A 25,542-nucleotide genomic window follows, 5' to 3' on the forward strand; every position below is an offset into this window, starting at 1 on the left:
ACACAGAATGATTGCCCACAGCCCCTCACACAGTATTAAGGGACCATAACCCACCATGCACAATATGTGTTAGGGGTAGCGGAACACACGTATAGGTAGTAAGCAACAAGGTGCGTTCGCGGCCCGGGGTCCACCGTGCAGAGATATCTGCTGCAAAGTAATGGCGGATAACCTCTAAGCTCACACGTGGGTTAAGCTTCACCCCATGTGAACTGAAAGCAATCTCTGTTGCCGCACAGATTCGCGCTGTACACAAAAACTATAGCCCTAACTAGGGTTGTGCTTGCAAGCCAACGGCTAATTGCCCCCACTGACGCTAACTGCCTGCCTGGGTGTACAGTCCCAGCGCTACAGTCTCACACCACATATATAAAGAGAGGTATAGTATCCACTGGCCTAAGCCATACACATTTGATACTAGCGCATGGCCGTGCGAACCTCTTATAGTTGCAGCTCTTCAGGACCTTCCTGGAGAACCAATAGGAGCTGCTACAGGACCTCAGTGTGTAACCCCCGACCTCCAATGAGAGGTCCTTCTGTGGGCATGCTCAGTGTGTGCAAAGCAGGACTTAGTCCCAGAAAAGCCTGCTCGCCGCTGACCAGTGCTGGCAACAAAGGCAGAGCCTGGAAAGGCAGCAGTAACCATTCGCACAGTATCAGCCTGAGCCAGACGCTGGGACCGACGTCTCTGCTGAGCAGGTTCCACTGCGGCTGATGTAGAATGGGAGACCGCAGCAGACATGGTTCGAGATTCTACCTGTGCAGTGGCGGGAACTCGACACCTAACAATATGGGCCTCAAATATTTCTTCTACAAGTGAATGACAAATAAACCTCTCCTCACTTTGTTCCATTCCCCGGCGCACTGCTCCAGTCTTTGCTCTATACATGAGATGCGATCTAGTGACTCACACAGTCTGAATAGTGGAAAAGCGAGCCGGCGGCTCCTTCCTCCACTATTGTGTTCACCATTATCGGCATTCTGTAGATCACAGATCTCGGCACTCTAGACTCATCAGTCTTCAGCACTCTAGCACCCGGACTTCATCAGGCCTTACACCTTAGCACAAGATCTCGGGCAGACTTCAAATTCCCATATCCAAAGTATAATGCCTTTGATTGTCTGATCGGTCCCTCTACAGTGGTGTTGACTGCTCCAGGGCCACATTCATTTCACAGAGGCTCCTTCTCCTTCTCTATGTATGTGTATCAGGAGATATCACTTTGTTTATAGCCTTCTACAGGGTGGAGCGCGGTAATTTGCTTTTTTGCACTGCATGCTGTGGTGGCACTGTCGATCGAAGAGAGGGGAGAGTGGGTGTGGCTTACAGTGGCTGATGGGAGATTTGTATTCCTCTGCCTTTCAGTTGCCATCATGCAGTGGACACGTGAGGAGAGGTCATTTTGTGTTGAAGCGTATTTTTCAAATGCCCACTCGATCATTGCAGTGCAGCGTGCTTTTCGTTTACAATTCGCTGTTCCTCCACGCGGACGTGTTCCTGGACGGCAATCAATTGTAAATTGGGTGAATGCATTCAGAACAGCAGGGAATGTGTCATGTGTACGAAGGGGACCTGAGAGAAGGATTACAACACCACAAAGCATCGAGAGAGTTAGAGCAGCAGTACTGCAATCTCCGAAACGCTCTGCTCGGAAGCAATCATTTGCTCTTGGCATTTCAAGACGTTCTCTCCACCGGATTCTTCATGATGAACTGAATTTTCACCCGTATAAAATGTGCGTGGTCCAACATTTGTCAGCATGGGACTATTTGACACGGCGGACCTCTTGTGAAGACATGTTAGCAACAATACCCCGTGACGCAATTGTGTTTTTTTCTGATGAGGCACATTTTCACCTCAGTGGGTGTGTAAACAAACAAAATATGTGTTACTGGAGTGAAACAAACCCCAGAGAAGTTCACGAGAGACCTCTGCATTCGGACCGCGTCACTGTGTGGTGCGCCATATCACGAGTAGGCATCATTGGTCCTTACTTTTTTCAGGATAATGGTCGTGCCATAACTGTGAACTCCGAACGGTACTTGTCTATGATACAGGATTATTTTCAGCCGGCTCTTGAGGCAATGGAACTAGAGGATACATGGTTCCAACAGGATGGTGCCACTGCACACACAGCGAGGGTTACCATGAATTGTAAATGTTTCCTGGACGGCTTATCTCTTTGAGGGGAGATGTGAACTGGCCAGCACGCTCACCAGATTTAGCCCCATGCGATTTTTTCCTTTGGGGTTACCTGAAGTCTAAGGTGTATATCAACCGTCCCAACACCTTGGAAGACCTAAGGAACAATATTGAAGCTGAAATTGGCAGAATACCAGTGGACATGCTTGTTAGAGTTCATGAAAACTTCAGAAAACGTATGCAGCAGTGTGTGGATAGCGAAGGTCGACATTTGCCAGATACACTATTTAAAACCATGTAATTTAAAAATTCCATTACTGTTCAGTATAATTAAAATATAAAATAAATTTTTCTAATGATCATAATTTTTTTATTTCATTCCCAAATCAGCAAATTACCGCGCTCCACCCTGTACTTATGTGGGAGAGAAGCCCTCTCCTGAAGTATTCCTGAAGGACTCTCCTTCGTTAAGAAATTCATAAGTAAACTGATAAAATGTTTTTGAAAAGCCTGAAGGTCTGGGTCGGGCGGGGAATTTGGGGGAGGGGATCTCGGTTTTTGTAAGAGTTCAATAGAAAATGCACCTATGTTGAAGTCACTGGTCCCATAGTAGATGTGGATATCTTCTACCTTTATTGCATTTTATGTTCTCTAGGCCGAGCTGTCTGCAACCAGGGGATGGGAAGGCTCAGTATTCTTCTGTCAGTGAGGACTGCTTGTACCTAAACCTGTTTATTCCACAAAATTCTGTAAGTATTCACACCCACGAGACGTAGGTGAGCAAACTATAGCTTCTTACCTTGGAGAACCAGCAGATTCCTCTCCTTGATTGTAGTAATTGCGCACGCTTGGCCAGGTTCTGGTGGTGAAGCTCATTGAAAACAAGCTGTACACTATGTAAGATAAAAACTCTCATTGCAGAAGAATGACAGCCGATAGAAAAAGCAAGCCAGTTGCAAACTTGCTTATTTTTCATGCTTTCTAGATAACTGTTTAGATATAATAGTATGAGAATACCCCATTAATGGAAACTGTGTAATACTTGATTTCTCTTCTGAGGGTGCTCGAGGGAAATCAAATACTTGCTTTGAGATTCTCAAATAAGTTACAGGGTCCCAGTAGAGATCATTTGAAGAATTTTGATATCAAGTGTTGTAGCAGATGAGGATTTGTCAGGATAAGATCACGTTTAAAGTTTTGACTCCTTTTTTTTTTTGATCAAAGAAACCTTAATAAACTTTTCTTTCTAAGAACGGCTTAGCAAAAATCATTAGATTTCTAAGCTGGTGGAAAGTGAGGATTTCCAATAATTGGGGACCGAGCCGAAAACTAAATTTTGCTCATAATGGGCAAATTTCTACTCATTATCTAAAAGGGTAGTTCCACTTTTAACCAAGCATGGTCCAACTAAAAGGTTAAAAATTGTCCAGTTTTTGGTTAAATGAACAACCTTTAACCCCTTCCTGACATATGATGTATTTGTATGTTCTAAATTCAGTGTGGGTTTATGGAGCTCCATATAGGGGAGGTGTCGGCTGTGTTATACAGCCCGTACCTGACCCTTACAGTAGCTGCCGGAGCTCGCTCAGATCACTGCTGTTTAACTGTTTAGATGTCCATCTCTGACATTTAAGTGGTTCTAAAGTGCCTGCTGGGTACTGATGGGTTAAAAACCCACCAAAGAAAGAAAACTCCTAAACACGATAATTTTTATTGGAAATGTATTAAAACCATAAAAATATAAGAATAAACACTCCAAGAATTAATGAAAAATATATTGCCGTATATGTATTTTGATATATAGAGGAGAATAAGTCGGGGAAATCAATAATTAGGGCCGATGCTATGGGTCAGGGTAACAGAAAAACTGAAATGTTCCTGATTATCCCTGGGTAGTCTTCGCGGTCCTAAAAAGGGATCGGTAATTGTATTTTATACTGCAATACTAAAGTACAAGCAAAAAAATTCAACTTCCCTATGGTGGGATTAATAAAAAATGCTGCAAGTATTAAAATTATTTATTTTTTAAAATATTTGTTAAGGTTTAAATAACGCCAATCCAAAAATGAAGAAAATGAAAAAGTAAAAGAAATTTAAAAAAAAGGCGAAATGATGGAAATACACCTTAAAGAAAAAAAAAAATGAAAACTGCAGAATTGCTGTTTTTTGGTCGCAGCACCTCCCATATAATGGCAATAAAAAGCAATAAATGTATCCCAAAATAGTAACAAAAAACATGGCGCACACAGAGAGTCCTTCGATGGTAAAAAATAAATAAATAAATAAAAAAATGTTACATCTCTTGGAAGGAGGGGAGGAAAAGAAAAGCAAAAGTTCAAAAGCCAAAGTCATGAAAGGGTTAATTAGATCATTTTATTATTAATTTTTTCATTGGGTGGAGCTTTTCAACTAAAGGGGGTTGTCCAAAGCGCGGTAGGTAGGTAGGCGGGGGCGGTCCGAGTACAAATTTTGCCTTGAATTATTGCGTGCAGTTGATACAATGTATCAATTCTTGGCCTCCTCTTTCTTTTTTTCAGGGAATGAGCTCCCCCGTTCTACTGTACTTCCACAACAGTCCCAAAAGCTATGCTGAAAACGGCCAAACGTTTGTCGACGGCTCGTACCTGGCAGCCACAGGGGACATCATTGTGGTCACTGCTAGTTACAGAGTTGGCGTCTTTGGCTTCTTAAGTCCAGGTGAGCGTCCATACATCCGTCTACATAAAACCTGATTGTGATATTACATTCACAACCCCCAAATCGAGCTGCTGTTTCCATCTCTACATCAGCTTCAAAGACCATTTCTTAATATATCTTTATAACGCTAGGAGCTAAATCTTCTCCATAGACCTAGAGGTAAATGATAACATTGTCTGCCACTAGAGGGAGCTCAAGAGCGAACTGCATACAGCTTTATCATTGAGCTTAATGTATCATCTGTCTGCAGGTAGCTCTTAAGCTCCCTCTAGTGGTGACCATACGCAGCCAACATTTTATAATTGTCCTCCTTATTATTAAATACCTTTATTTTAATACAGTAGCTCTGTATTTACAAAAATGGAGAGACAAGCAATAAAAAAAAATAATCAGAAGAGATTGTTAGATATATAAGTTTAATAGGGTAAACTTCATCATAAGGAAATTTGTGAAGTCACTTTTGATTGAGTTATCTTTATTTATGCCAAACCTTAAAGTGTCACACAATAATTCATTGATTGTTTTTAAATATAAATCGTCTGTCCAGAAATGTTTCTCCAATTTTTTTTATTTTTTCACCACTCTACCATATCGGAGTGAGAAGTGCAACTTTTTAATCACTTTTTTTTTTTTTACTAATATTTAATTAATACATGTGGCTAGACCCCCTTTTTAAAAGTAGCAAAAACAGTTGAAAAAAAAATCACAAACATTTTGTGCAAAAAGACAAGTATAAAAATTTGTGACGTTTTCATGCCTGAAAAAGCTATGATTAGAATATCCCTTTAAGAAAAAGTTGTTGTCTCTTTAATTTTTCTGATTTAATAGTAAATGTATTAAATGTATGCCTCCAAGAAAAAAAAAAAAGAATTTTGAGAACATTTAGATAAAATGTTGATATTAAATTGAAATATTTGGTAAATATTGTATTTTTTCTCTGGAGGAGTTGGATTATGTATATGGCGAATCTGGATCATTTTTTTTTACTATAATTTTTATTCTCCCCATTGTAGGTAACAGTTTGCCAAATGGGAATTGGGGTCTCCTCGATCAGACCGCAGCCTTGAAATGGGTCCATGAAAATATTATTTACTTTGGAGGTGACCCGGAACAGATCACTATTGTTGCCGACCGCGCGGGCGCCGACCTCGCCAGCATTCACTTACTGGTAACAGGCACGAAACCCTTTAAAAGAGCAGCGCTCATGGTAAGACCATGAACATATGGTAACATAACCTGTTTATACAATAGACGTTAACTTGAACAAAGATTGTGCATGTAGGATTTCTGTAGGGCCCACGTTCAAGGGGGGCCCCTGCACAGGTTGGTCCCCTGACCACAGCATTATTAGCAAACAGACATTTAAAGGAGTTTTTGGTGGTCTCAAGGAGCCTGAAAAAGCCAAACCGGGCACATTTTCTTTAATGCATCCCAATTGCAAAATTGATTTTTAGCCCCAAAAACATGCGTTTAAGTAAAAAAAGAAAAAATTGTCGTCAGAGATGGACAACCTCTTTAAGTTCCGCCTCCAGACTCAACCACTTAATGCTCAGAACTGCCCACTTTTGGGAATGGTTTGGATAAACCCAGCCCATTTTGGGGTCAGGTTCGTCGGACAGTCCCAAAATAATCAAGAGTACTGGTACGTATGAGTAATGAACGTTTGCCACTGGGGGACGTTTTTACCGTTCTCAATTAACTAATTCATATTTGCCTACTTCACCTCCCGGAAAACCAGGATTGTGATAGGTGAAGTAGACTGACAAATTATTTTAAAGGATTAACACAATTTTTGTAGGCCACTCTCCATTATTTCACCCTGAATGTGCATGTGTACACCAGGGATGAGTCTCGTGATGAAGCATCCACAAGGGTGGCTTCTGTGGCTCGTGGACGATATGCCATGCGCCTTCCCGAGTTCATGGAGGGCTTCACTTTTCTAGGGTTGTCCAGAACTTTTAAATTGATAGGATAGGTCATCAATATCTGATTGGTGGGGGTACCAGGTGTCAGACACCCACCTATCAGCTCTTATCAGGTCTCATGGTGACTGGCAGTAACCAATGTATGAAATCAGAACACATTAGAAAGACACAAGGTGAAGTGTCTGTTCAGCTCCTACTGAGACCTCCACCAACCTGATAAAAGATCCGTCCTAAGGATAGGTATTCAATATAAAGGACCTGGGAAGCCCCTTTAAAGAGAATTTTTAACCTTGTCAGAAGTGGGTAGTTTTATTTTTTTCCCGCTCCACAAAGTTTTCCGCTTTTTGTTTTTTTTCAATCCTCCATACGGTTCTAGATATATGGGCCTTTTTCTTTAGTGAGAATGTTTATAGTCTTTACCCAGGGGGCGTGGCTCACATTGTAATTATTCAGATCACACCCCAAATAATGCAGTGAGCCACGCCCCATCAGTATAGACCTTAAAAAGAAGCACTAAATGTAAAGGCCCGTATCTCTGGAACCGTATGGCGGATTAAAAAAAACCAAAAATTGGAAAACTCAGTGGAGGAACGGGAATAAAATTAGAGAAAAAAAATGGCCACTTTTGACCTAGTGACAGACCCACTTTAAATCCATCATATTAGGTAGAAATAACAGAAGTTGGATAAGAGATTTCTTTATTTATACTGTACAGAGGAACATTAGATAAAATACCAAACTGCAAGCAATTTACAGCTTTACATGGTGGCATGGCGGGCAGATCATAGCTGGTGGCCCCATTTGTACCAGTATACACATACATTAAATATTTGGTAGATTGATGCTCATATTATATCAGATTATTATAAATACTGTCACTAGAGAGTAACTGTAATAATGTTGCAGCTAATACCCGAATTGTGAAAGTTGGAAAAATTGGTCAACTGTGAGTCCATTACTGGTCATTCTCGAAATCTGAGCTAAGGGTGCGCTAGAGCAAAAACACATCCCACTGATGGTCCTTGCCCATCATGGCACATGAAAGCCCAGTGCTTGCCCCCTTTGGTTAGTCAGGTGATGGCTTTAGACATGAGAATTTTTAGTAGCAGATCTAAAGCTCATATCTATGGTATGAAAAATTGACCTCTCTGTCATCATTCCAGAGATAACCGGACAGGTTGCTTTTAACCTGACACTATAGGTATCTGGCATTTGGATAGCTCTTTAATCCTTTTCCATTTGGTCACAAGGGCACTTTATGGGGCTAGGGTAAACTACAGTTAATATACGTATAAAGCCGAGATTTTGATCCCTTTTCTAAACATGGTGGCACCTCTAGACGGAACGGCCCATTAATGATTTGAACTGCTCATTGGTAAGGGAATGTGACCAACCTGGGATAGTCATGGGCCAATATGTCCCTTTCACATTTCCTATTCTTTAGAAATGGTTTTCGAGAGTCTGGAATGTTCTTTCTTTTATTGTCCTTGATCAAGAACCTTAAAATAGTTATGACTCATGAGGTCAAAAGGTAATCGGCACAATCAGATATTGTGATGATGAGAATAGCAACCTTCCTGGGTTCCTTCTGCTTAGAAAAGTCTTTAGACAGAGCAAATATTCTTTGGTCAGCTGTACAATGCCTACAAGATGTGCGCCTCTACTTGGAAGATAATCCGACAAAATCTTCTTTGATCATGTGTCCTTCTATAGAATGACTGGTAACCTGTTCTCCTACCTCCTGTTTGTTTTGGTGGTCTATGATGAAGCTTTTTAATTAACCTTCCACCAGTCCTCATCCAAACTTTCCAAAACTTAAAATCCAAAAATTCAGGACTTTTAAGCCCCACTCCCAATACCACCACTAATTTCATATTAGTACTTGGAAGATAATCGGCCAAAATCTTCTTAGATCATGTGTCCTTCTATAGAATGGCTGGTAACCTGCTTTCCTACCTCCTGTTTGTTTTTGTGGTCTACATTGAAGCTTTTTAATTAAGCTTCCACCAGTCCTCACCCAAACTTTAAGCCCCACTCCCAAGACCACCACTAATTTCACATTAGTACTTGGAAGATAATCGGCCAAAATCTTAGATCATGTGTCCTTCTATAGAATGGCTGGTAACCTGCTCTCCTACCTCCTGTTTGTTTTGGTGGTCTACATTGAAGCTTTTTAATTAAGCTTCCACCAGTCCTCATCCAAACTTACCAAAACTTAACATCCAAAAATTCAGGACTTTTAAGCCCCACTCCTAAGACCACCTCTAATTTCACATTAGTACTTGGAAGATAATTGGCCAAAATCTTCTTTGATTATGTGTCTTTCTATAGAACGACTGGTAACCTGCTCTCCTACCTCCTGTTTGTTTTGGTGGTCTACATTGAAGCTTTTTAATTAAGCTTCCACCAGTCCTCATCCAAACTTACCAAAACTTAACATCCAAAAATTCAGGACTTTTAAGCCCCACTCCTAAGACCACCTCTAATTTCACATTAGTACTTGGAAGATAATTGGCCAAAATCTTCTTTGATTATGTGTCTTTCTATAGAACGACTGGTAACCTGCTCTCCTACCTCCTGTTTGTTTTGGTGGTCTACAATGAAGCTTTTTAATTAGCCTTCCACCAGTCCTCATCCAAACTTTCCAAAACTTAAAATCCAAAAATTCAGGACTTTTAAGCCCCACTCCCAAGACCACCACTAATTTCATATTAGTACTTGGAAGATAATCGGCCAAAATCTTCTTAGATCATGTGTCCTTCTATAGAATGGCTGGTAACCTGCTTTCCTACCTCCTGTTTGTTTTTGTGGTCTACATTGAAGCTTTTTAATTAAGCTTCCACCAGTCCTCACCCAAACTTTAAGCCCCACTCCCAAGACCACCACTAATTTCACATTAGTACATGGAAGATAATCGGCCAAAATCTTCTTAGATCATGTGTCCTTCTATAGAATGGCTGGTAACCTGCTCTCCTACCTCCTGTTTGTTTTGGTGGTCTACATTGAAGCTTTTTAATTAAGCTTCCACCAGTCCTCATCCAAACTTTCCAAAACTTAATATCCAAAAATTCAGGACTTTTAAGCCCCACTCCTAAGACCACAACTAATTTCACATTTATACGACACTCTGCCCCTCTGTGATTGGACTCGCGGTCCTGTCCTGTCAAAATCAAGACGGTTGGAAATCATGATCTTTGGGATGAAAATGTTCCCCTACTTTTAATCACTTAGTGGTTGTACATAATATCAGTTGTGCTGCCCAGAGATTTGCATAGTCCACTAGCTGTTTGCTGGGGGATCTGCTCGTCACGTTCACTCACTTCATATAGAGTTGGGTGAAACAGCAGAAAATCCAACTGATGAAAGCAAAATGAGTAGGAATAGCATAATGGAAGCTCTACATGAAATGTGGCGGTATGAAGGTTGGAGGCCCCGTTGGATCGTGTATCTTTGTGCAGTTGACTTCCTTTACAGCAGCGCCATAGTGATTTCTAGTGACAGCGGAACTAGCTGAGGGGCCGAAGCTCTTGAGCATAAATCCAGGTAGAGCTCATGGGACTCTCATCTGTAACTTTCCGTATAACTCGAGCGGTCGGAGATGACACTGTTCCTAGAAAATATGTAGCTCCTCCGTTTCTGTTTTTGCTGGTCATCGCTTCCAATGGAAAAATGTTCATCTCCAGCCAATGACAAATACGAGGCGATGCTTTGTCTCAGCCCATAACTGAGGAAAGAGTCGTCGGTTTCCAATGAATTTTCAGGTTCTTCCACCATCAACGACACCCTGAGAAATGAGAATATCACAAGTCAGCGTCAGAGATTGTTATGGGGTACAGATAACGAGGAGCTAAATGCAATTATTGCTGGAACTAGGCGATACTCACCTCTTCATACTCCTCCAGTTAAACGGCTTCTTTCTTCTCATGACTGGGACTTCCTGCCTTACATCGGGAACATTTACAGACTGTTGGGTGAGGCAGGGGGTGGTGAGAACACAGCACAGGCCATCTGCACTTTCTGGAAAAATACAAGCACTGATTAAAATGGAAGATTCTTAACCAAATGAAGCAGTATTATAGTAGTTATATTCTTGTACATAGGAGCAGTATTATAGTAGTTATATTCTTGTACATAGGGGGCAGTATTATAGTAGTTATATTCTTGTACATAGGAGCAGTATTATAGTAGTTATATTCTTGTACATAGGGGCAGTATTATAATAGTTATATTCTTGTACATAGGAGCAGTATTATAGTAGTTATATTCTTGTACATAGGAACAGTATTATAGTAGTTATATTCTTGTACATAGGGGCAGTATTAGAGTAGTTATATTCTTGTACATAGGGACAGTATTATAGTAGTTATATTCTTGTACATAGGGGCAGTATTATAGTAGTTATATTCGTGTACACAGGAGTAGTATTATAGTAGTTATATTCTTGTACATAGGAGCAGTATTATAGTAGTTATATTCTTGTACATAGGGACAGTATTATAATAGTTATATTCTTGTGCATAGGGGCAGTATTATAGTAGTTATATTCTTGTACATAGTGGCAGTATTATAGTAGTTATATTCTTGTGCATAAGAGCAGTATTATAGTAGTTATATTCTTGTACATAGGGGCAGTATTATAGTAGTTATATTCTTGTACACAGGAGCAGTATTATAGTAGTTATATTCTTGTACATAGGGGCAGTATTATAGTAGTTATATTCTTGTACATAGGAGCAGTATTGTAGTTATATTCTTGTACATAGGAGCAGTATTATAGTAGTTATATTCTTGTACACAGGAGCAGTATTATAGTAGTTATATTCTTGTACATAGGGGCAGTATTATAGTAGTTATATTCTTGTACATAGGAGCAGTATTATAGTAGTTATATTCTTGTACATAGGGGCAGTATTATAGTAGTTATATTCTTGTACATAGGGGCAGTATTATAGTAGTTATATTCTTGTACATAGGGGCAGTATTATAGTAGTTATATTCTTGTACATAGGAGCAGTATTATAGTAGTTATATTCTTGTACATAGGAGCAGTATTATAGTAATTATATTCTTGTACATAGGAGCAGTATTATAGTAGTTATATTCTTGTACACAGGAGCAGTATTATAGTAGTTATATTCTTGTACATAGGAGCAGTATTATAGTAGTTATATTCTTGTACATAGGAGCAGTATTATAGTAGTTATATTCTTGTACATAGGAGCAGTATTATATTAGTTATATTACTGTACATAGGGGCAGTATTATAGTAGTTATATTCTTGTACATAGGAGCAGTATTATAGTAGTTATATTCTTGTACACAGGAGCAGCATTATAGTAGTTATATTCTTATACATAGGAGCAGCATTATAGTAGATATATTCGTGTACACAGGAGCAGTATTATAGTAGTTATATTCTTGTACATAGGAGCAGTATTATGGTAGTTATATTCGTGTACACAGAAGCAGTATTATAGTAGTTATATTCTTGTACATAGGAGCAGTATTATAGTAGTTATGTTCTTTTACCTAGGAGAAGTATTATAGTACTTATATTCTTGTACATAGGAGCAGTAATATAGTAGTTATATTCTTATACATAAAAGTATTATAGTAGTTATATTCTTGTACATAGGGGCAGTATTATAGTAGTTATATTCTTGTACATAGGAGCAGTATTATAGTAGTTATATTCTTGTACATAGGAGCAGTATTATAGTAGATATATTAGTGTACACAGGAGTAGTATTATAGTAGTTATATTCTTGTACATAGGAGCAGTATTATAGTAGATATATTCGTGTACACAGGAGTAGTATTATAGTAGTTATATTCTTGTACATAGGAGCAGTATTATAGTAGTTATATTCTTGTACATAGGAGCAGCATTATAGTAGATATATTCGTGTACACAGGAGTAGTATTATAGTAGTTATATTCTTCTACATAGGAGCAGTATTATAGTAGATATATTCGTGTTCACAGGAGTAGTATTATAGTAGTTATATTCTTCTACATAGGAGCAGTATTATAGTAGATATATTCGTGTACACAGGAGCAGTATTATAGTAGTTATATTCTTGTACATAGGGACAGTATTATAGTAGTTATATTCTTGTGCATAGGGGCAGTATTATAGTAATTATATTCTTGTACATAGTGGCAGTATTATAGTCGTTATATCCTTGTACACAGGGACAATATTATAGTAGTTATATTCTTGTACATAGTGGCAGTATTATAGTAGTTATATTCTTGTGCATAAGAGCAGTATTATAGTAGTTATATTCTTGTACATAGGGGCAGTATTATAGTCGTTATATCCTTGTACATAGGAGCAGTATTATAGTAGTTATATTCTTGTACATAGTGGCAGTATTATAGTAGTTATATTCTTGTACATAGGAGCAGTATTATAGTAGTTATATTCTTGTACATAGGAGCAGTATTATAGTAGTTATATTCTTGTACATAGGAGCAGTATTATAGTAGTTATATTCTTGTACATAGGGGCAGTATTATAGTAGTTATATTCTTGTACATTGGGGCAGTATTATAACAGTTATAGCAGACGCTTACCTGAATAGTGATTAACAAGATGCTCCAGACACTGGAAAGTTAACCTTGGGGAGATATAATACCAGTTGTTTGGGAGACGGAATATTCTATAATGTTTCACTTGTCTGTGTTTGACCGATAATGAATAGGATCCTTAATAGAAAATAACATTATTATTATAAAGCTGAGCATTAATTTACTTCGCAGTGCCACAGATTATAGACATTTACTGCCGTGCACGGATAAATGAACCAGAAATGATTCTCCTCTTATAGGCACTGACATCAGATGTCCATTTTTTTTTTGTCTTTTTTTCTATTAATGGGATAGAATAATCCAGAACTTGGCAGCAATTAGACAAATTCATTGGGGCTGTCACTCAGACGACTTCTCGCTGTTTTTGCTGTCGCAGTCACTGACTGTGGCGATGTATGTGGTTGGTACAGGGATTACCCCTGTTGTGGTTCCCCAGGCCTGACCACCATAAAGTCATTTGAGGCTGCTCAGGGCTGGTTTATATTTGTGACATACGTGGCGTGCTGATATTATACATATATAACCACAACCAGACAATGACCGTCCCAGCCACCCCCCACCCTGAGAAGACGCTGCTGCAGAACTTCATGTTTGGTCTCCAGAACAGTTTTTAGTAGTTTTACATTTTATCACTGTATAGCGGTATTATTTAAGCTCATTATGGCCATTCATTCATTCTTGCGGGTGGGATTCTTAATTTTAAAGGGATAACACATATATAGCTTTGGCAAAGATAATGATGGGTGAAGTTATATTTTATGTAGGTTGTTGCTTTAAGTGCGTCCTTCTATCACAGACACTTATGGCTTTGCCACAGGAAATACCCCAAATTAAAAATACATACATGTGTGGCTCTTTCACTTGTATTCCAAAAATAGCTGCATATGTTTCATAGAAGGAAATAAAGGAAGCTGTGCGTATGCTTCATATAAAAGTGAATGAAAAAAGCCGCGTATGCTTCAAAGAAATAAAGGAAGAGAGATGAGCATGCTTAATAAAAGTGAAGGAAGAGAGCCGCGTATGCTTCATAGAAGTGAAGGAAGAGAGACACGCATGCTTCATAGAAGTGAAGGAAGAGAGCCGCACATGCTTCATAGAAGTGAAGGAAGAGAGCCGCGCATGCTTCATAGAAGTGAAGGAAGAGAGCCGCGTATGCTTCACAGAAGTAAATAAAGGAAGCTGTGCGTATGCTTCATATAAAAGTGAATGAAAAGAGCCACGTATGCTTCATATAAAAGTAAATGAAGAGAGCCGTGTATGCTTCATAGAAGTGAAGGAAGAGAGCCGCGCATGCTTCATAGAAGGAAATAAAGGAAGCTGTGCATATGCTTCATATAAAAGTGAATGAAAAGAGCCTCGTATGCTTCAAAGAAATAAAGGAAGAGAGATGAGCATGCTTAATAAAAGTGAAGGAAGAGAGCCGCGTATGCTTCATAGAAGTGAAGGAAGAGAGCCATGCAAGCTTCACAGTAGTCAAGGAAGAGAGCCACGTATGCTTCATAGAAGTGAAGAAAGCCGCGTATGCTTCATAGCAGTGAAGAAAGAGAGCTGCACATGCTTCATAGAATTGAAGGAAGAGAGCCACACATGCTTCATAGCAGTGAAGGAAGAGAGCCACGCATGCTTCATAGAATTGAAGGAAGAGAGCCACGCATGCTTCATAGAATTGAAGGAAGAGAGCCACGCATGCTTCATAGAATTGAAGGAAGAGAGCCGCGCATGCTTCATAGAAGTGAAGGAAGAGAGCCGCACATGCTTCATAGAAGTGAAGGAAGAGAGCCAGGCATGCTTCATAGAAGTGAAGGAAGAGAGCCGCACATGCTTCATAGAATTGAAGGAAGAGAGCCGCGTATGCTTCATAGCAGTGAAGAAAGAGAGCTGCGCATGCTTCATAGAATTGAAGGAAGAGAACCGCGTATGTTTCATAGCAGTGAAGAAAGAGATCTGCGCATGCTTCATAGAATTGAAGGAAGAGAGCCGCACATACTTCATAGCAGTGAAGGAAGAGAGCCGCGCATGTTTCATAGAAGTGAAGGAAGAGAGCCACGCATGCTTCATAGAAGTGAAGGAAGAGAGCCGCACATACTTCATAGCAGTGAAGGAAGAGAGCCGCACATGTTTCAGAGTAGTGAAGGAAGAGAGCCGCGCATGCTTCATAGAAGTGAAGGAAGAGAGCCGCGCATGCTTCATAGAAGTGAAGGAAGAGAGCCGCACATGTTTCATAGAAGTGAAGGAAGAGAGCCACGCATGCTTCATAGAAGTGAAGGAAGAGAGCCGCACATGCTTCATAGCAGTGAAGGAAGAGAGGTGGGCGTTCTTCATAGTAGTGAAGGAAGAGAGCTGCACATGCTTCATAGAAGTAAAGGAAGAGAGCTGCACATGCTTCATAGAAGTAAAGGAAGAGAGACGAATATGCTTCACAGAAGTAAAGGAGGAAGATAGACTCGTATGCTTCATAGAAGTCAGGTCATAGTGACACAAAATGGGGCCATGAAGAAGATGAGGGTCCCAGAAGTGGGAACCATGACTATCAGACATTTACGGTATATTTTGAGTATATGACACATTTGTGAGATAGGAATACCCCTTTAATTCTTAAAGGGACAGCATGATTATGCCAGCTCCAGTAATTGTATCTCTGACATCTTACCTTTTTTTGTTTCACTTTGTCTGATCATGAATGATCCATTCTTCATTTCCGGGAGCTGTAGTAGTTGTTCAGACTTTTCTCTCCCCACTCCATCAAAAAGCCATCTGAAAATGAGGACATTAAAGGGATTTTCAAATGATCCTAATTACAATCATTCTCAGAGGGAGAAATTGTTATATCTACCATAACGATAGACCTTGTGATTGCTGCGGGGCCCCGTAATGTGAGGGGCCTGGCACTAAAACACTTCTTCTGCTTACCTCAAATAGAACTTCGCTTCCACTAGGGGGAGCTCAATGTATACAGATTCTTCCAGACTTACAGGGTTTTACATGCTGAGTAGAAGAGGCTGTAGGAGGAAAACCCCTTTAATTCTATATGAATAAATCCAAATGCAGTTAGCTCCCCCTAGAGGCGGCTTTATGGAGCAGATTTTTATCATTTGAATGCCCCTTTGAAGCCCCTTTAAATATTTAATTTTAAAACATGGTTGCCCTTTAGAGACCTTTAAGGCTCATTCTCAGTTTTGCTCTGAAGCCTTTGTTTGCTCCATATGTCAGGACTCCTGATTCTCCCAGTTCCAAAGGATCCGTCAGAGTTCTAAAGCCCAGATGTAGTGGATGCGGATAAAGCAATGGTTCCTGGTGGCTCTGTAGGCCCCGGTATGGAAATGAGAAATGACACCGGGTAGGTGGCTCTCTGCCCTGCTTGGCTTGATTGACAGGTCTCTCCATATTTGCTTATTCATCAGCTAACAAGTCCCCTTTAAACATCTATAGATCTGCAGCAGGGGTGTCTGTTCCCTGAGTATTATCGCTTTTCAATCCCTCTGCTGGTCCCTGTAACAGCTTTGCTATATACCTGAGCCAATCAGATTCCTTCCTCTGGAAGCCCCTCCTTCTTCTGCTGCAGCTGCATACCCCTCCTCCCCTCCCACCAGCTCCACATTCCACAGTTGTTAGATAAGGGAGAATGTAGGGGAAACACCGGCGATGGGCGAGTGGGAAATACTTGAGTTTCTTTAATATTCTAGATTACAACGTTTCATGCACTGACATGTATTATCTGGTATTACATCTCCCAGCTTTGTGCTCACCCATGGTAGACTTTCGCCACGCACTTTGATGGTATGTAGTTTTCCCGACCTGATTTAAGGGATACGACTCTCCACCATCCTCCCTCGCTATAACAAAAAGAAAATACAAACGTTATACCACCTGCAGAACGTTAATATCTGGCTTTAAGGAGACGCTAAATAACCACTCCACTTGTAAAAAAACAACTTTTCTACAGTTGCTTAACTTAACAAAACTTTTAGTTTGCAGAGAACTTTGGTTTGACAGCTCAGCTGGATTCTGATTGGTCACTGTGAGTTCTAGGGGCAATGAGCGGAAGCAAGAAGAGTTGTCATAGGGGCATAAGTAGGGATCGACTGAGAGCAACTAATGTTGTCAATTCTACACAGGGCCAGTACGTATGGATAAAAGAGGCAATTGCACTGAGACCTCCATCTATGGGAAGCTCCATCACAGAGATCATCCTGGGCCACCCAGGATTGAAGCACTGGTATTTGGTAGCCTCTTTCCTGGACCATTGAGCCAATCCTTCACTCCTTTCTTGCTGGCAGTGCCCTTCCTCAGGACAGTGCTGTATATGTTCCTGCATAGGCCTCCTCTGTCCAAGGGTGCCCAGGGTATACAGATGATGTGCCTGAATGAATTTTGCCTCCATGGCGTGCTACCATAAAAGAGCCGCTTCCTCTGTAGTGTGTTGTCTCTAACTTTCATTGTGGCTCCAGCTGTGGGATTACTTTGGTACTGAACTGTGGACACAACGAAGTCCTCACTGTATGGCAGTATTGCTATATTGGCACTAAATGACGCTATTATTATTAGTAATAATTACTATTAGTATCAGTACTTCTTCCCATTAACACAACTTTACAAAACCTGGACGATGCCCTCCTGCCATGTTTTTTTTCCCAGGGGGCCCTTTATCCAGCCCCAACTGTACCGTATCCCCCTCCGTGCGACGTCTTTGCACTTTACTTCCCTTCGCACCAGATTTGCATTAACATCTCTTGAGGTTTTTTGTTTTTCTCAGATTCAGGAAAGTAATTTTCCATTGTGTGATTCTGCTACTTTTATCATAACCCCACCTGTATCTATATAACCCCACCCGCACCGCACCGAACCTCAGCACTGCACATTATATACAGCGTATACTGTTTTCTGTGTAATCTGCCGCCTTTTACATCACTCTCGCCGTATCTTACCGTCCCACACCGCCCTTTCACTTTCACAACGTCCTTCATGGGAAATTATGAGAGGTTCTGATTGCAATTCATAAAGTCAATTATCTAGCTTTGTAGGATGGGAATGCCCCTTTAAGGTCTCTTACACATGCATGTCTGTTTCATGCGCTTAGCATTTGGCGGTGTTTTTTTATTATCCGAGGCTCATTAATTTTTCATGTACGTCTAAAAAACCCAACTTGGAGCTTTCCAAATGTCTCGCCTAATAACAGGTTCGTGAAAAACAGACAGCACAAGGTTGCCTTCCACATACTGCCTGTTGTTTTTGCTGTCCTATTTACTTACGGCGATATTTTGAATTTTATAAACTTGGCTTATTCATATAGTGCTTAAAAAAACAAGCAATTTTACAATTTACTGCTTATTAAAATTTTAATCCGTTCTTGAGATATTAAGATTTTATTTTTGCTGATTTTGTTGCCTTGGAGACCGACTACCGCTGCTAGATAGCAGACCGTGTGCAGTGCTTACAAGATCTTTTCTAATGAGCTTGTAAGTGCTGTTTTGAAGCTGGCCGGTATTACTGGAAATTGATGTTATTTCCTAATCCTGGCTTGGTTATTTCTAATCCTCCTAATCCTGGCCAGCTTCAGTGCACTGCTAATAAACCAGACAGCAGCGGTGGACGGTCTCCTACGCAACGAGCTGTAAAAAAAAAAAAAAAGAAAAGTGTTAATATCTCAAGAAGAGCTGAAAATTTTAAAAAGCAGTAAATTGCAAAAATGCTTGTTTTAACAAGCTCTATCTGACAATACCCATATATAAAGATGGGAATAACCCTTTAAATGGTTAAGTTCAGCTCTCTATTGGGATTGGAGTAGAACTTATCTCTGATTTGTAAGATTGGACATATGAATAGACACATATAATATAATCGACTGTCCGTGGGACTAGTAATACCACTACTACATAGTATCACGCTGCTGCAATGCAGGTAGAAGCTAGCTCCGCTAGGTGCCAATAGAGTGGAGAGAGGTCATGCACACAGATGAAGCAGACCTGCCGTGCCACTGTGAAGCTACCACCAGGTGGCAGCAGACAAGTCAAACAAGCCGGGTAAAATCCAAGACTGTAGTGCAGTACCAAAGGAAAGCAAACTCAGGGTCAGAGACAAGCCAGTGGATCAGTAACGGTCAGGAGCAGATATGCCAAAGACAAGAGACAAAAGCACGTCAGGGTCCAAGCCGAATTCAAGTACCAAGAAGTCCAGACACAAAGGGGACACACAGAGACAGGACAGGGATCAGGGTATAACACAGACACGGGTCAAGTCAGGAATAACAGCACAACGAGTCAGGGTGTAACAGAGTCAGCTACTCACGCGGTAGGCAGAACTATACCTGACACCGCCTGCAGGATGCAGTGAAGAGAAATAGCCAGCCTGAAGCCAAAATGAGGCAGAAAAAAGTTAACCCTTGACATGATCAGACAGGGAAAGAAAGACAACACAAAACCCGGTCTGGATCATGGCAGATACATGCCAACTCTCCCAAATTTGCCTAGACTTTCCCAATTTTTCCAAATTTGCAAATTAGGTGTGTCGGGGGTTTACAAAAAATCCTGGCAACAAATGGTCATTTCTGGTTGGGATTGGCATGAGACATGACCACTACAGCTAGTGATTGGGTGAAGCGGTCACACGTTGTGTATCACCATGGTGGCAGGACATGTAACAGCTTTGCGATATGACCCCCCTCCATACTTGGCACCTCTCCCAGCATCCATCATATATGTATGATGGAAAGCAGAAATCCCCCGGTAACTGCTGCAATTGGAGCTCGCTCTGATCGCAGCTGATAAACCCCTAAGACGCCGGGGTCAACAGCAACAGTGGCATCTAAGCGGTTAGATATAAGGGGAATTTTCTGCCCACTGCATTAGACCACTGAGATGAGATCGCGTGAACCTGATGAGTTAATGGCAACCAGGAGGCCGTGCTGGGTGTATAAATTGGAACTTTTGCAACGGACTCCTTTACTTGTGCCCCTCGTTGTTTTGACATGGCATTGCTTGAGACAGAAACCGGCATGAGTCCAAAGAGGGTCATCAATGATGACGGTAAAGGAGTCCTTTTTAATTAGGTGGCTGGACCACCCCTTAACGGGTCATTTCCAACATTTAATGTCCGTGCGATAATTGATAACTGGTGGGGGTCTAACCTATGAGACCTCAACCAATCCCAGGAACGGATTCTGAAATGTCATAGTACAATGGAGGAGGGCGAGTGATGTATTCAGCTATCCTCGACACTACCAAAGACACTGAACAGTGTGATGGCGCAGAGGCATTTCCGAGCGGATTGGTTCCCCCACCGATCCACAACTTTCGTTGGAAATAAACCTTGACCTCCACGACTACTACAGATACCACGGACCCCCCCATTACCACTGTTCCCCCTAACACCGCTACTATGAACACCATTACGTCTAATTATTAAAAGCTTCATAATGAAAAAAAACAACTTACTCTGAAATGACCCGAAGTTTTTCTCCAAAGTAAAATATCGGCTCGCTGACGTCTGGAGGGGGATAGTCATAGAGAACGGCCAAAAAATCACTTTCTGCACCTGATGGCGATAAAAATAATGAGATATGGACCACCTAAAGAACAGATGAGTTCTCCATCCAGCCGTAGAGCTGCGGAGGCACCACGGAGGCACTGACCTGTGTGACTGGCAGCGATCTTGTCTGGTGGTGCGGAGACTCTCATCATGTTCCCCATTTCTGGATTTTCAGCAATTATTGACCCCGATCCTAGGACACAATACAACAACAGGATGAAATGAGCGGACAGAACTATTATATATCTACTCCTCTTCTGTGATAAGATATCGCTCCGATACTGATTATAGGGGGCTGTACCGGCACTACTCACCAGTGCCGCCATACACTGCGCAGTGCCCTGTGTGCTTATTTCTGCGGCACTGCTCCTATGCCCATGCCATACCATGCATAAATTAAAGCGCCAAACACTATGTACACTATGTGCGGTGCTCACATATCAATGTTGGACAATTACCGCTCCCTTAGTAATAATGCCACCATATAATGCTGACGTAATACCGACACACAGTGCTCAAAAGTTATAGCTTCATACTACTGTGATCATAACACTGTTATACAATGTCCATATGTGGTTGTTAGTTCAGAGCAGGGCTCGGCACAATTTTTTGGTATCGTGTGAACGCACCCTTATACCGTTATTGAATTAATAGGGTAATTAATGGGGTGTCACCATCTAGTAAAGTGATGGCGTATACGCCAGATACGGCCTAAGGAACCTCCACTGATTCTGCATCCCCTTACAAGGAAACTTTGCCCAAGGGAACGTCTTCTCTAAAAATTCCACAAAAAACTCCACACTTTTATTAGGAGTTTTTTTTTTTTTTTTTAGTACATCCTATCCAAAATGACCCTTAAAAACCACTTTGAAAAATCTTTGAAAACTTATTCTACTCATTTTGGTGGGAAATCCACTGTTTTTATAAGGACTTTTTTTTAAAGATTTTTTTCCTGAAAAAGGTTGTGAAAAATACCTGTTGAAAAAAAAAAAAAGTACATGTAATAGATCCTGATAGAATCCGCTCCAAACAAAGTGCTGTACAATTAATAGGCCGAAAAGAACATTCCATGCTGAAAAATATCTTCCAAAACTCTTGGGATGAGAAAAACTCCAAAATCCTACAAAAAGGGAGACTTTCCAGAAATGATAAAAAATTCTGAAAACTGCGCGGCCACAGCCTAGGAGTGTGTTCACACTGCGTCCTTTTCTTTCATCTTTTAAAGTGAACGCGCTTCAGGAATCGCTCTTCGGCGTTCTTGTCTTTTTTTTTATAGAATTTTTCTCTGGCATTTGCTATAAACACTTTTTAAGCAATGTTTATCATGCTTTTAAGGAGATTTTCAGACATTTTTGACATCCGTTAAGCAGTTAATAAATCTATAGAAGGAAATGAGAAGATTCTTTTGGGCGTTTTATTGGCGTTATTTCTGGCATTTTTTGGTGAAAACCCACTAAAAAAAACACTGAAAAAAAAATTGTTCAAAAATCCTCTAACATAAAAGTTGTCATTTGCCGTCATGAAGACTCTCGCCCCCAACATCTGTACAGCGTCTGATGGGATCAGGGTCTGTATGTGAGAATTGGCCCAAATACAGAAGTTGGTCCATAGCGGGTGTTAGAAGTTTCCATTCCGCCACCGGGTCCATGAGCCGATCCTGAGGGGCCGCAGGAGCCTTCACAGGAGCTGCTGTAACCAATGGGAATGTCGGGTTCCCCTTCTAGCATTGCTCGGCCCCCCACGCCTCGTGTACTCTGCTCCCAGGCTTATGTCGTAGCTTCTTTCCTGAACACTGACAAGCAATGGACTGGAAACTATGGCTCCAAAATGGAGGAGTGAGAGAGAAGCTGCACCTGGTCTTATGGGGGGCGGGAGTGCATTATACATTATTATACATCCCCAATGTCCTATTGTCTTTTAGACCCAGGTTATACCAGCTGTACATATATAATTATATACAGGAGATGCCCAGGTTATACCAGCTGTACATATATAATTATATACAGGAGATGCCCAGGTTATACCAGCTGTACATATATAAGTATATACAGGAGATGCCCAGGTTATACCAGCTGTACATATATAATTATATACAGGAGATGCCCAGGTTATACCAGCTGTACATATATAATTATATACAGGAGATGCTCAGGTTATAGCAGCTGTACATATATAATTATATACAGGAGATGTCCAGGTTATACCAGCTGTACATATATAATTATATACAGGAGATGCCCAGGTTATACCAGCTTTACATATATAATTATATACATGAGATGCCCAGGTTATACCATCTGAACATATATAAGTATATACAGGAGATACCCATGTTATAATAGCTGTACATATATAATTATATACAGGAGATGCCCAGGTTATAGCAGCTGTACATATATAATTATATACAGGAGATGACCAGGTTATACCAGCTGTACATATATAATTATATACAGGAGACGCCCAGGTTATACAAGCTTTACATATAAAGTTATATACAGAAGATATCTAGGTTATACCATCTGAACATATATAAGTACGGTATATACAGGAGATACCCATGTTATACTAGCTGTACATATATAATTATATACAGGAGATGCCCAGGCTATACCAGCTGCTCATATATAATTATATACAGGAGATGCCCAGGCTATACCAGCTGCTCATATATAATTATATACAGGAGATGCCCAGGCTATACCAGCTGCTCATATATAATTATATACAGGAGATGCCCAGGCTATACCAGCTGCTCATATATAATTATATACAGGAGATGCCCAGATTATTCCAGCTGTACATATTGTAGCGTGGCTAAAGGTCATGTGATTAATGGACGGTATGTATCGCAGAGGTGGGTGGCCCTGTGATGGAAGCCTGGGTATGTTTTGCTCAAGCAGATCTACTGCTGAGGGATTTGTTTACATTGGGAAGGCTTCCAGGTGATTGGAGAGATGGGTGGGTTCAGTCACCTACAAACCCACCCTAAGAGGCGTGTTTGAACACCTAAGATGGTTTTGTGTTGAAGGACCTGTGATGATGTCACACTCACCTGACTGGCCATGTGACAGGTACCTGGGTGTGGTTACACTTATGTAAAGAGGTGTGTGTAGCACATGGTGAGTGTGTTTGGGAGTCTGTCAGGGTGGACACACTTCCATGTGTCCTGGCTGGACACTGCAGAGTGGCCTGTGTATTGGACGGTTCTAAGTGGGGACAGACGTCCTGAACAGCACACAGAGACCATATTTAGGCTGGACAGCCTACGTGCTGGACATGGCACAGCCTGTGTGCCTACAGGTCTGAGAGAGAGCGGAGCTCTAATATGGACATTGAGGATTCAACTGTCTGAAGTAAGACTGTTTACCTGTTGTTCCTGTTGCTATGTGGATTATGAAGCAATAAACCTGTGAACTTTTAATGAAACGTGCCTCCAGAGTGTCATCCACCGCACCTGAGCGAGTACAATCCCTACAATATATAATTATATACAGGAGATACCCAGGTTATAGCAGCTGTGCATATATAATTATATAGAGGAGATGCCCAGGTTATAGCAGCTGTATATTGTGGTTCTGTGCCACAGCTGACACATCTTATCTTGATGCACGGCTTGTGTCTTGAAGTTAGGACATTGTGCTGAAGATAAAACTGAGTTTTTTTTAGAAATTTTCTGATAAAATAGAGAAGTTGGCCAAGAGGTGGACATTTCCGCTGACACAAAGTAGAAGAACAGCAGAGTTCTGTGGAAACACAAATTTGCACAAATTGTTCCGGATTATTGTCCAGAACATTTTCTACTTTTCGTTCTTCTCTGGCTTCTCGTGACGCGGCTGGACACTGAGGCTGTCGTAAAAGAAGTGATGGAGGAGCAGCCTGTGAAAACCTACCGCTTAGGAAGTCCGTGTCTGCTGATTGCCTTCTCCTTGGGCTCTGTTCACACGTCCGTTTCTGCTTTTACATCCAAGTAAAATGGACCATTTTTCTCTCATATTTCACCCATTTTGAATCTGTTTTTTTTCCTCCTCCATTTTCAGAAACTGAAGATGGTAAAAGATCTACACTATTTTTTACCCATTGACTTTTACCAATGGATCAGTTACGAAAGAGATAAAAATCCCCATAAACTTCAAAGGCCAAGTTTGAGTTGCAAAATAACAGATGTTTACAAGTCACCATGTCCACATTGCTTCGGCAATATTAATGCTTCTTAAAAGCCTTTGGGGCACTCGGCGGTGATCTTTGGATCCCATTAAATTCGGGCATCCATTTATTAAAGCCAAACTGGAAGCTAATTAGATTAATGTAGAAGATTAATGTAGAATTAAAACCAGAATTGAACCAGAAGGGAACTGAAGGTATCTGGACACAGTCACTGTAAACAATGTTTCTGTTTGTTTTCACTTCCCCCCTTTATAATCCTTCACTTTCTGCAAACTCCCCCAATCCCTACTCCTAGTAAGGAACTGTTCGTCTCCTCTTCAATCCTCCCCATCCATCTTACCTCCTCCTCAGAACTGTTCCTCAACATACAATCCTCTGTCTGCAAACACAGACTGCCCTCTCCTGCTCCCACCTGCTAACACTTCTCTGCTCCTTCTCACTGCTGGTGACATCTCTCCAAATCCTGATTCTCCTCACCACATCACCACAGTC

At 40.9% G+C, this 25,542-nt stretch overlaps 2 protein-coding genes across 2 annotated transcripts in view; one reads left to right on the plus strand and one right to left on the minus strand.

Moving 5' to 3' along the window:
* Positions 1-25,542, plus strand: part of TG (thyroglobulin) — a 213,180-nt gene that overhangs the window by 135,561 nt on the left and 52,077 nt on the right. Inside the window, exons 39-41 of the mRNA XM_069732367.1 lie at positions 2,799-2,892; positions 4,681-4,840; positions 5,854-6,047. Coding sequence (XP_069588468.1) covers positions 2,799-2,892; positions 4,681-4,840; positions 5,854-6,047 — 448 coding nt within the window. The remainder of the gene's footprint in view (positions 1-2,798; positions 2,893-4,680; positions 4,841-5,853; positions 6,048-25,542) is intronic.
* The window catches only part of SLA (Src like adaptor), a 28,160-nt gene continuing 10,064 nt past the window's right edge, over positions 7,447-25,542 (minus strand). The window contains exons 2-8 of the mRNA XM_069731937.1: positions 20,987-21,076; positions 20,790-20,889; positions 17,106-17,192; positions 16,010-16,113; positions 13,345-13,476; positions 10,650-10,782; positions 7,447-10,549 (exon numbers count right to left, since the gene is read on the minus strand). Coding sequence (XP_069588038.1) covers positions 10,327-10,549; positions 10,650-10,782; positions 13,345-13,476; positions 16,010-16,113; positions 17,106-17,192; positions 20,790-20,889; positions 20,987-21,044 — 837 coding nt within the window. The 5' untranslated portion in view covers positions 21,045-21,076 and the 3' untranslated portion in view covers positions 7,447-10,326. The remainder of the gene's footprint in view (positions 10,550-10,649; positions 10,783-13,344; positions 13,477-16,009; positions 16,114-17,105; positions 17,193-20,789; positions 20,890-20,986; positions 21,077-25,542) is intronic.

The sequence above is a fragment of the Ranitomeya imitator genome, chromosome 6, assembly GCF_032444005.1.
Source record: "Ranitomeya imitator isolate aRanImi1 chromosome 6, aRanImi1.pri, whole genome shotgun sequence".
Classification (NCBI taxonomy): Eukaryota; Metazoa; Chordata; class Amphibia; order Anura; family Dendrobatidae; genus Ranitomeya; species Ranitomeya imitator.